The sequence below is a fragment of the Zeus faber genome, assembly GCF_960531495.2.
Source record: "Zeus faber genome assembly, chromosome: 1".
Lineage (NCBI taxonomy): Eukaryota > Metazoa > Chordata > Actinopteri > Zeiformes > Zeidae > Zeus > Zeus faber.
Genome location: NC_137193.1, coordinates 4,008,333 through 4,020,549, shown reverse-complemented (window position 1 = coordinate 4,020,549; position 12,217 = coordinate 4,008,333). Strand labels below are relative to the sequence as shown.

Below are 12,217 nucleotides of genomic sequence, written 5' to 3'. Positions count from 1 at the left end.
TGTTCCCAATTTATATCAACAGTATGACATCCTTTATAACAAATTGCAATGCCTTCTTTATGTGGATGATACTGTTCTGTATTGCTTTGCTGATGCTGTGCACTCAGCCACAGAAATCCTACGTCAAGCCTTCAGCAAATTGCAAGACAAACAAGATTAAATCGACACTGTTCTCTAGAACGACAGATATTGTCGACAATAGTTTGCCAAGTTTGAAACAACACTGTACGGAGACGGCCTTGGAGTAAAAGTATCTTGGTATTTGGCTGGATAAAAAAGTTACTTTGAAATTTCACATTGACACACTAGTCAGCAAACTGCGACAAAAAACTGGATATTGCTACAGACAGAAAGCTTATCTTCCGCCGCTCAGTAGAAAGGGGATAATTGAGGCTTTCTCTTTGTCCGCTTTGGATTATGGTGACGTTATCTAGGGACACGCCTCTGCCTCAACTCTTAAACCCCTAGATTCAGTTGATCCCTCCGCCCTAAGACATATTACCGGTGACAGTTGTCCCACTCGTCACTGCTTCTTCTATGAAAAGCTTTGTGGCCGTCCCGAACAGTAGGACCTGACGGGCGTTGTTTTTTATTTACTGACAAAGCTCTATAAGCAAGTTTCCATCATGTATCACCTCATTCATAAATTGGTCCTATGGTCATTATTCCACTCGCTCAAATGATTGGCTAATGCTGGAAGTCCCACATGTGAACGCTACATTTGGCAAAACTGCTTTTAGTTTCTGTGGTGAACCCACTTGGAACAGTTTACAACACATTGAAACTTGACACAGTTACACCGACGCGTCGATTTAGGTCCACGATTGCAAAGTACTCCGCCTTGAATGTAACTGTTATTTACAGTGTTTGCCCGTGTTGGGTTGATCTGTTTATTCTGACGCACCCCCATCATTTTAATAAATGAGGGCGTGCCCTCAGTGATTTTGGAGAATAAATAAAGTTTGAAGGCACGTCTGCATGTCTGTGTGTCCTTCGATGATCTCGACAACCGTTCATCCGATCTAACTGGCACGTGGTGGGTGTGTCGCCGGGGGCCAAGGACGTGCAGGTGTCCAATCTGGTGCAATTTGGACACCTGCACGCGTAATATTAATAAACTTTGAATGAACACGCGGACAGCAGGCCGCTCTGCTGCTTTGTGACATCATCATCCAACACGGGCACCGCGAGACGCACAAGAGGCCGCGCTGTGGATGCGAGCCGAGCGCCGGGGGTGTGGCCTTCAACGTCACAGAGGAGGATTGAGTGATTAGACGACGAGTCACACAAAAAAGACTTTTAAAACACCTTGAAGCCCCGTCTCTAGTAGAGAAACCTTTCAAAGGAATTCATTATACCATTAAATATATTAAAAAAGTAATCCATAAGATTATTTAGTAAGAAAAAAACCCTCATATTTAATAATAAGAAACATAAGAAACAGCTTTTTTTACATTATAAAAAAAAAAAAAAAAAAAATTTAATGAATTAATAAAAAAATTAAATTACATTTCCAGATAAGTCAACGACTAAATGACTGTGATGTGTGTGAATGTGATTATTTACCTCCATTGATCACTTATTGGATAAATCACTGTTGTGTTGCGTAATAAAAGGTTCATCTTTAGTCCCAAACGGTGGGAAACATGTTGCAACAATCCCCCCCCAAAAAAACTGCTTATGCAACCGCCTGTTCTGCAGAAAAAGTGCAATGCTGCACTAAGCCTCCGCCTACCAGGAACCTCATTTTAAAGATTTATTTAACTTTTATTTAACCAGGAGCCTCTTTTCCAACAGATCGATGGTAAAGAACTGAACTCACTTTAACCTCCTTGGTTTCCACAGAAAACACATTTAAAGGTTGATCATTTGATATTCATTCATTTATTCATTCATTTTAGTTTTATAATTTTTACGTTGCTACAATGGACATTACTGAGGGAACCGAGGTCGGAATCCTCCATTTCAGTCAATACCTCAACGGAAATCCACGACGTGTACAAACTGTGTATTGTTATGTTTGACTTTGTGCACATTGCATTTTTTTTTTTTGTATATTATTTAAATGTATTCATTTATTTGTATCTTTTTTTTCTTTACTTTCTGTCAAACACTTCGAGTTGTATCCCCTGTATGAGTTGTGCTATACAAATAAAATGTATTATTATTATTAGGGTTCCGTCCCCTATTGCTATTTTTCGGATTTTCATTATTTTCCTTCTCCTTGGCATGTTTCTGGCTAAAAGTGTCTGGAACGAGAACCGCTGCAGCTACTGACGCGGTCGAGGTGTCCTTAGAGCCGGGACGTCCCGCGGTTCAAGTTTCATCCAAATCGATGCACATTTGAAGCAGGAATTTGTGAAAAAACTATCGTGTCCATTTTATTTTTAGTCCCAAAAGTTTAAAAAAAGTGGATGAAATGTCTGTGAGGGACATGCAGCGTTGAATCCATTTGAGTGGAAGAGTGTTGTTGGGAGTGATTTCCTTCCACAGAAACTCTTTGGATCTTTTCGGATAAAGTAATAAGACGCAACAAGGGTATCAGCTTGTTGTAGTAATTCTGCGTGTCACCAGGACTCGGAAAACTCGCGTCACCGCGTCATTACGTCAGCCGATGCTGCGTTAAAGAGAAACGGGGAAAATTTTAACTCGTTTTAGACATAATGCTGATGTAGAGATGAGCGACAGCACAAACTGATGCTAAGTTCTTATTATTATTGTTATTATTATTATAATTATTAATATTATAATTATTATAATTATTTGTCATGAGCTTCAATTTGTGATATTGATTAATGAGACGAGGTTGCCAGCTTGGAAGCCCAACCCTCACTTTCAGCAGCAACTCACCACGGCCAGAAGAAGGTTCCGGGTTTCACCCCCTGCTTCTCCGCAGTAATCCAGATCTGGAAAGAAAATAAACCCAAACTTAAATAAACGTAAACTTTATCTACAGCAAAATACCAGCATGTCACATAAATGATGATGAACTTCACTTTTACATAACAACGTAGAGTTTAGGACGAAGTGATCGACACAGAACAGATTTGATCGACTACTTTTACTGAACAGACTTTCACTGTTTGTTTGGGCTCATTAAACATATTGATTGACATATATAGATTGTTTTTTTTTCTCCATTTGAGATATCTTTTATGCCTCTATGCCCCCCCCGCCCCAAAAAAAAAAAGTAAAATTCAAATCCAGTTTATACGTCCGATCCCAGACCAGTGCACAGACGGACACTCACCGGCTGCCCTCCCCACCAGCGGTGCTCGAGTTTCTCTCTGCTGCGCAGGTTGAAGATGGCGTCAAACACCGGGTCGTGCATGGTGTTTCCCACAATGCCATGGGATTCTGGGTAGAGACCCTGAGAAAAACAAAGGTCGCAGCGAAACAAGTGTCACGTACAAAACGGCAAATGTTGACGTTGCTGCATTTGGCCTCTTTGGTTCACGGCAGTCAGCTTGATAATCTCCTGTTTACTTTGTTCCTGAACTACTCTCAGTGGCTCCTGTATTAGGTGCATTTATCGAGTCTCAGGTACAGCAGTAAAGCGTGATTCACCCCGAATCCGAAAATCCCAAAAAATAAATGTATACACACAATTCCCTCATAATATAAGAACACCCAGCGTTTATACAATGTAATGTTATATATAATATAATATTAATAATGTAAAATTATTTAATATATGTGTAATATATATGTGTTATTTAGTTTTAAGCCCGATTCCAGTAAAAAACCTGACCAAAATAACTCCCGGATGTGGTGTCGGCCCCGAAACTTGTCGCCTGACTTTGAAATTCCGCACCGCAGAGGAGGTGGAGCTTATTGGCCCGGGGTTTATCTCAGAGGGGCGGAGCTCATCACAGTGCAGAATCCATCTCTCCATAGGAATGAAAGGACTTCCAGTTTGTTGTTGGCGTAAGACTTTGATCTCCAGAAAAGTAATTTATTCCCAAACAAAGTGCTGGAAAGCCTCCTATATACTGTACATATATATATATATATATATATATATATATGTGCCTTTCTGGGAGCTCGTCCTTGCACGGGAGTGGCCTCAAGACTGGGGGGCGCTGTTCATTTATATGTGAATGTGAAGCCTGTAAAGTCTGCTGAGACTACTGTAGAAACAAGCGTTCCTTTACACGACTTGACTTATCCGAAGCATTGGGACGCTGGTGGGGCCGCCTTGAGATGATACTCAAGATTTGTGACCCGGTGCAGTATCCTGCCGGACGTTCCCATTTGGAAAGGGATCGACTGTGGCCATAAACCAAGGCAACCATCCACTGGCATGTGGCTCTCAACTGAAGCTCACTTGGTATCGGGGAGCCTTATGTGTACCAAGACAAGCACACCACCACCACTACCACCAGCAGCCTGCACTGGAGACCCAGGGAAGGCTGGATCAAAGGATTCAACGTTCATACCAAATTTCAACCTTCTCCGTGTCTGTATCCGTCTGTGTCCATCAGAACTTGCGGTTCGTCGGACCACGGAAATATTTTTCAACGGTGATCTTCCGATCCAAATTGTCCAGTTTTTGGTGATCATGTTCCACCCACGGATTAATTTTCCTATTTTTCGCTGTGGTCTTCTGCTGCATCTCCAAGGCTCAGCATGTTGGGTTGGGTGGTTTCCCCTAAGTGTTCCTTCTGCACACCACTGCTGTAAACATCCGTCATTAGAGCGTTTGTGTCCTCGAATGCGTCTGGCCGTTCTCCGCTGACCTCACTCGTTAATGAGGTGTTTTTCCTCCCCTGGAAACTGGCTGAGCTTTGTTCTCCATGGAGGCTCCAGAAGCGGTAGGCTATGGACTCCCAGCAGGAGCCTGTTCCTGGGATGGTGGCACCTCGACGTCTGGCACCAACACACACTCAAGCACTCAAGGTAACTTAGATCCTAACGATTCCACTCTTTGTTCCATCACAAACGACAATAACCAAAGGAGCTGCAGCCTCATGAATGGCTATTCGGAGGAGAGTAGCTATACCCAATTAAATGGCCACTGAGGGCATATAAATTACACTTTCAGTACCGAGTGTAAACTGTATACTACTGCACTAATCCTCCCACAGGTACAATTCAGTGGCAACTGAAGTAATTTTAATTTAATTTTACGTAAATCTCTCTAATCAAATCAAATCTATAACATCATAGAACCAATATAGCATAAAATAATCACATTTATAATACAATATAGCAGATATAACATAAAATAATCAAACCTAATCTATCAAACCTAAAATAATCTACTCTGACTTTACGTGAGGAATATATTCCAACCAAGTCTAACTTCATCACATTTTTCCTAAAATTATCTGGTCTCAGACAAGCAGCTATTACTGCACTGTTTGTATTTATCACTATTATTTCCTATTATTAGTGTTGGTATTATTATTATTTACGATTTAAAAACAGTCTTCATAAGTGAATTAACACATGCTCCAGTTTTAGGATTGACTGGTTAAATTGATTACTGATAGTTCAACACTTTCATGACACAGCTCTGTATCTGATTTTTGTATCTATTATTGTATGTATTTGGATATTGTCCCAAACAGACGCCCTGGATCAGGCTGTTGAAGCAGCTCCCAGGGAGACTCACCGTGGCCAGAGTGTATAAGTTAGGAAAGGTCTTTGAAGGGTAAACTGGCCTCATGTAGGGTGCGGTTGTACCACACGCTCCTGAATGGGAGGAGAAAGGGAGTTACATCAGTAATAATGCATAGCTCACAGAGACAGATCTGTCTGACAACTTGACTGCGCCACGTGCCTCCACGTCCTTATTGGCCGGCATGTTTAAGGAGCCAGTGCCTCCTCCCTGCAGCCCAGCAGCAGCAAAAGCAGGAAGCAAACTACCTGCTTTGCTGTGTTGCTGCACTCCCTCCACCTCCCCTCCACCCTCCTGTCTGGCTCTCTTCACATTATCCGATGGGGGGATTCAAACTCATCGCTCCGTTATTTCCAGCTCATGAAGGATGCACATTTTTGCTTTCTACCTCGCTGGGAGTGATGAGCAGTAGAGCCCTGACACCAGCCTCAATTAATGCATAAATATAATTTGAAAGTTAATCTAAGAGTTGTGTGTAGCTACATCCAAAGCCTCCCACTGGGGTGTTAGGGCCGGTACCTGTTCAGTCACCATCATTCTGACAGTACGTCCCTGTGGAACCAGAACAGAAGGACCAGCACTTACTGAGTTTTGCGATGTTGGGGATGACGGCTTTGCCTTTCTTCAGGTACGAGGCTCTGAATCCGTCCACTGAGAGCATGATGAGAGGAGGACGGACGAAGCTGGGAGGCAACACAGAGAAATATGAATGAACAAAATATTAATTGAAGCTGCATTGATCAAAATACAAATTCCAGACTGACTGACTGACTACCTACCTACCTACCTACCTACCTACCTACCTACCTACCTACCTGCCTGCCTAACTAACTAACTGACTGACTGACTGACTGACTGACTTACGGACTGACTAAATACTAACTACTGACTAACTCAATATTGATAGACTAAATAATAAATTATTACTGACTCACTAGATACTGACTGCCTGACTGTGTAAATATTAAATAGCTACTGACTAACTAAATACTGACTGACTGGTTAAGTATGAACTAACTACTGACTAACTGAATACAGACTGACTAACTAAATACTAACTAACTACTGACTAACTAAATATTGACTGACAGACTGACTGACTAACTAAATACTGACTGACTGATTAAATATTAATTTGCTACTGATGAACTGAATACTGCCTCACTTACTGAGTAAATACTTACTAACTACTGATTTGTCAAATACTGACTGACTAACTGACTAAATACTTACTAACTACTGACTAACTAAATACTGAGTGACTGACTGACTGACTGACTGACTAAATACTAACTACTGACTAATTAAATACTGTCTGACTGACTAACTAAATACTAACTAACTATTGACTAACTAAATACTGACCGACTGACTGACTATCTAACTAATGACTTACTAAATGCTAACTAACTACTGATTAAGTAAATTCTGAATGACTGAATGGCTAACTAACTACAGACTAACTTCGTACAAACCAACTACTGACTAACTAACTAAATTCTAACAAAATAGTAACTACTGACTAAATAACTACTGACTAAGTAACTAAATACTAATTGACTACTGACTAACTGACAGAATACGAACTACCTACGGACTAACTGAATAGTAACCAACTACTGACTATCTAAATACTGAATTGCTGGCTTATTATTGAGCTATCTAACTATCTAGCTAACTCAGTTACTCACTACATTTAATTGATCTCTTATTTAAAGATATAGTAAATATATTAATAGCGAAGTAGCTCGACAGTGTTTTCAAAAATTCTGATTTTATCTAAGAGCAAAATATTCCTGAAATAAAAAAAAATGGCTTAGAAATAGACAAATAATAAGTTAAATGATAATGGGAAAAATATGAATAAATGTTATGTAGAGTAAATACTGCGCGGCAGCGCTCAAACTCACCCTGCGGGACATTCAGCGACCTTGATCTCCTCACAATCACCTTGACCCCACGTGGCGTCACCTGGAAACGAAAACATTATATGATACCATATCAGATGACATCATTATATATAGATTATTTACATTAGATGAGATGATATGAAGCGGTACATGTGGATTACGCTACACTAGTAGATTTGATCTATATTAGATCATTCATTACATTCAACTTGTTTGTATTCAATTACATTATTTGTTGATTTGTTTATCATTTTGTTTATTTATGTCATATTTTATTGGTTGGTAATTGCATCAGTGTATATGAAGCAGATTCTCACCAACAACACACTTTACTATTTCACAAAAAAATGATTTCCCTTTCAACAAGAAACTTTGACCTTTTGGGCGCTCGAGTCCCTTACTGGTCAAAGACGATGGTCGATGACAGCGGAAGTGATGTGTGTCAGAAGGGAGCGCCCGAAATGTCTGAAAGGTTCCAGGTCATAAGTGGCACAAGGTGCTGCGGTACCTTTGCAGAGCGACTTGTAGTTGGGGCAGCAGTCTCCCCGCTCCAGACAGTCCTCGGAGCAGTGGCAGGCGTGGTCGCTGTTCCTCTCCTCCCCACAGCGGTCCTCCGTGCACTGGAAGCCCCCCGCTGGGAGACACAGGAAACAGGAAGCGGGAAATAGTGAGTCGGAGGGCGGAGTCCAGGCTCAGAAAGCCAGAGTATCCAGACAAACACAGTGTGATCCAGGTCCAAATAAACGGATTGAGAACCGGGGCGCGGCGCCGGCGCACCTGGTTGCAGCTAACGAGTCGCCGGGGAACCTAAGGAACCGGACAACGACTCCTTTGTTCGAGAGGCTCCGGACTCACGAGTCATTTCAAATAAAAGTTCAATATGAACAGATCGTGGCGCGGGCGGTTGGTGCGTTGCGCCCCTACATCCCATCTCCTCCCGTAACGCGCGACGGCAACGTTCGGTTGTGGCCGACCTGTCTTGAGGCAGTGCTTGTCGAAGTCGGAGCAGCAGCTGTAGTACGTCTTGCACAGGTTGTCGCACCTGCAGCCGGGGGGCGGAGCCTCCTCCAGCTCGAAGCACCGCCCTGCACAGGAGCCCGCAGAGCTCACCCACAGGGAGTCGGAGATGGACGCACCTGGAGAGAGAGACAGTCAGACAGACAGACGGACATATATGGACAGACAGATAGACGAAGGAAAAAGAGAGAGAATAGAATGTTTAGACAGACAGACAGAGGGATGGATGGGTAGATGATGGATGGATAGAAAGATAGACAGACAGACAGCTAGAAAGACAGATAGATAGATAGATAGACAGACAGACAGACAGACAGACAGACAGACAGACAGACAGACAGACAGGCAGACAGACAGACAGTCTTACTCTTGGCAGGGGCGGGGTCTCCTCCCTCCCCAGGTCTACTTGCTTGGAACACATAAGCTCTGACGTCGCTGCTGAACAGACACCAGCACAGAAGCACCACCTGGGACACAGAGTATACACTGGTAACCTAGCAACAGGGTCGAAACATATAATTTATTACTCAATACTCGTTACTCTAGTTCAAAGAATTATTATTACTTCATATGACTTAATATAATTAGTACCGTGACATAAAACATGGCCGTGAAGCAGTGCCGGCCCCGATTTGGGACATAGCTTCGGGGCCGTCCTATCGCGTGAGCGCGATCAGATCGTGTGACGCCGACGCACCCAATCAGAACCCAGCGACGACAAGGTGGGATCCCGCCCCCCCGATCGCGGGTGTGACCTTTACGGTTACGGTTACGAAAAACGAGTCCAGCAAAGCGGGCCCCCCCGGGGCTGGGAGGCCGGAAACACGTCTTCGGTTTTTCGGCGGGGTCCCGCTCTTACGCCAACCTTTGGAACTCCTCAGCTGGAGCCCTCGTTATGGGATGTGTTGTGACACCCCCCCCGTGGTCACCGCGGCGATCGGAGCCCCGTTTGGAGGGGGCCCTGCGCGCCACGTCCCCCGGGTGCGACTTCGAGAGCCTCCTTCGACGATGACGTCGCGGACGGACCCGTGCAAGACGAGGGCTTGCGCCGATGACACCGCGATGACATCGTCACGGTGATGGCGATGTCATATCTTGAACATAATATTAAAGCGGTAACGTTTGTGCTTTTGTTCTGCCAGCGCTGGATATGAGCCGTAGCAGCGTAGCTGGTGGAGACGGGTGAGCACCTACAAAAAAGTGAACCGGAAATATCCACTAAATATCCAAAAAAGGGGAAAAGAAGGAAGAGACGAGAAGAGGCAACGCGCGTTGGAAACATCTAGAGTAATGAAACCGATGGAGCGCGGTGCGTCTACCTGCACAGGTAAACAACCTGCCGCCGCCGCGCGGCATCGCCAGCACCGTCCGTACGGGTACCATTCGGTCAGAGTGGCGCTACCAAAATAAAAGCCCTGCCTTTGCAGCTACCAAATTAAGAGCCTGGCATATGGCGCCACCAAAATGTGAGCTCGGCACATGAGGCGCTGCCAAAATAAAAGCCCTATGATTGCTGCCACCAAAATTAAAGCATAATGTGTAGCGCCACCAAAATATGAGCTCGGCACATGAGGCGCTACCAAAATAAGAGCCCTGTGTTTGCCGCTACCAAATTAAAAGCCTGGCCCGTGGCGCCACCAAAATATGAGCTTGGCACATGAGGCGCTAACAAAATAAAAGCCCTGTATTTGCCGCTACCAAAATAAAAGCCTAGCGTGTGGCTCCATCAAAACATGAGCTCGGCACCTGAGGTGCTACCAAAATAAAAGTTCTGCGGTTGCCGCTACCAAGTAAAAAGCCTGTAGTATGGTGCCACCAAAATATGAGTTCAGCACATGGGGTGCTACAAAAATAAAAGCCTGGCATGTGGCGCGAGGTGCAATCAAAACAAAAGGCCTCTGTTTGCCGCTGCCAAAATAAAAGCCTAGCTTGTGGCGCCAACAAAATATGAGCTCGGCATACGAGGTGGTACCAAAATAAAAGCCTTGTGTTAGCCGCTACCAAATTAAAAGCCTGGCGGGTGGTGCCACCAAAATATGAGCTTGGCACATGAGGTGCTACCAAAATAAACCCCTGTGATTGCCGCCACCAAAATTAAAGCAAAGCGTGTAGCGCCACCAAAATATGAGTTCGGCACATGAGGCGCTGCCAAAATAAAAGCCTGGCATGTGGCGCCAGGTGCGATCAAAGTAAAAGCCGTCTGTTTGCCGCTACCAAAATAAAAGCATAGGGTGTGGCGGCACCAAAATATGAGCTCAGCACATGAGGTGCTACCAAAATAAAGGCCTTGTGTTTGCCGCTACCAAATGAAAAGCCTGGAGTGTGGCGCCACCAAAATATGAGCTCGGCACATGAGGTGCTCCCAAAATAAAAGCCTGATGTGTGGTGCCACCAAAATATGATTGAGGCACGTGTGCTGCTACCAAAATGAAAGCCTGCCGTGAGGCGCCACCAAAATAAAAGCCCTGTGCTCAGGGCTACCAAGATAAATGCCCCGTCTGTGCCGCTACCAAAATAAAAGCCCGGTGTGTTCAGATATTTCATTCATGGTCTTGGGAGGACTCCACTATGGCATTCCCAAACCTTTTTTTAACAGCAGGGCACACCCGTGGAGGACTCACAACAAAAACGCCAAAATACGTAATTAGAGGAGTTGAAAATTCACAAAGTGTTGCACTGACCTCTGACCTCTGTCGCCTTTTACTCGTAAAGAAATACTAAAAATGAACACCTGAATGGACAACACATTGTAAGTTTCTGTAGAAGGTGTCGTTCATTCATTTTAGCACAGTTCTCGATTCAGGATGTAAAACAGAATTAAACACAGTCGAAAGGTGACGATGTCTATTTCTAACAGACAAAATATTAACGATAAAAACATGAAATTATAGTTTTATTATAATTTATCAAAAAAAATTAAAAGTGAACTATATAGATATTATTTGAAAAAAAAAACCCAAAACGATTCAAAGATCTCGGGACAGTCGAGTCCCTTGATGTTCAACACGACAGGACAACACGGCCCGTGGCCCCCGCGGCCCCCGTGGGCCCCCCCAGGTCCTTTCACTTCAGACAGCTGTTTGTCTTTTCGAATAAAACCTCATTAAAAAACAATATCGGTATTCAATCGTCAACCCTTGGACCGCGGGCCGCCGTTTGGGACGCCCAGCATGACGCAACGCGCCCCGCAGAAGGTGAAGCCTTTTCTATTGATGCGGAGCAAAGTGCGTCCGTCCGCGCGTCCGCACGCAAAGCAGCGGAATAAAGGAATAAAGATCCCTCCATCATGGCCGAGGAGGGATGAGCCGCTCACCAGATTTCCCAGCAGCATTGTCGTCCCTGCTCACATTCCTCCAGGAGGGAAGGAGGGAGAAGAAAGACGTGGAGACGCGGAGGACGAGCGGTGGAAGCAGCGGGTCAGACAGAGCTGGAGGGAGCTCCCTGTCTCTCTCTCTCCCTGTCTCTCTCTTTCTCTCTCTCTCTCTATCAGCGTCTGTCTCTCGCTCTCTCTCTCCCTGTCTCTCTCTTTCTCTCTCTCTCTCTCCCTGTCTCTCTCTCTCTCTCTCTCTCTCTCTCCCTGTCTCTCTCTCTCTCCCTCTCTCTCTTTCTCTCTCTCTCTCTCCCTGTCTCTCTCTCTCTGCGCCTATGAATCTACATTTATATATAT

General features: G+C 44.3%; 1 protein-coding gene across 1 annotated transcript in view; it reads right to left on the bottom strand.

The window, feature by feature from the left end:
• Positions 1-11,998, bottom strand: part of LOC307242275 (autotaxin-like) — a 42,123-nt gene extending 30,125 nt beyond the window's left edge. The window contains exons 1-9 of the mRNA XM_080016670.1: positions 11,864-11,998; positions 8,918-9,017; positions 8,508-8,669; positions 8,042-8,167; positions 7,534-7,594; positions 6,209-6,306; positions 5,618-5,697; positions 3,251-3,370; positions 2,851-2,906 (exon numbers count right to left, since the gene is read on the bottom strand). Of these exons, the coding sequence (XP_079872796.1) occupies positions 2,851-2,906; positions 3,251-3,370; positions 5,618-5,697; positions 6,209-6,306; positions 7,534-7,594; positions 8,042-8,167; positions 8,508-8,669; positions 8,918-9,017; positions 11,864-11,881 (821 nt within the window). The 5' untranslated portion in view covers positions 11,882-11,998. The remainder of the gene's footprint in view (positions 1-2,850; positions 2,907-3,250; positions 3,371-5,617; positions 5,698-6,208; positions 6,307-7,533; positions 7,595-8,041; positions 8,168-8,507; positions 8,670-8,917; positions 9,018-11,863) is intronic.
• Between the last annotated feature and the right edge of the window lie 219 nt (positions 11,999-12,217).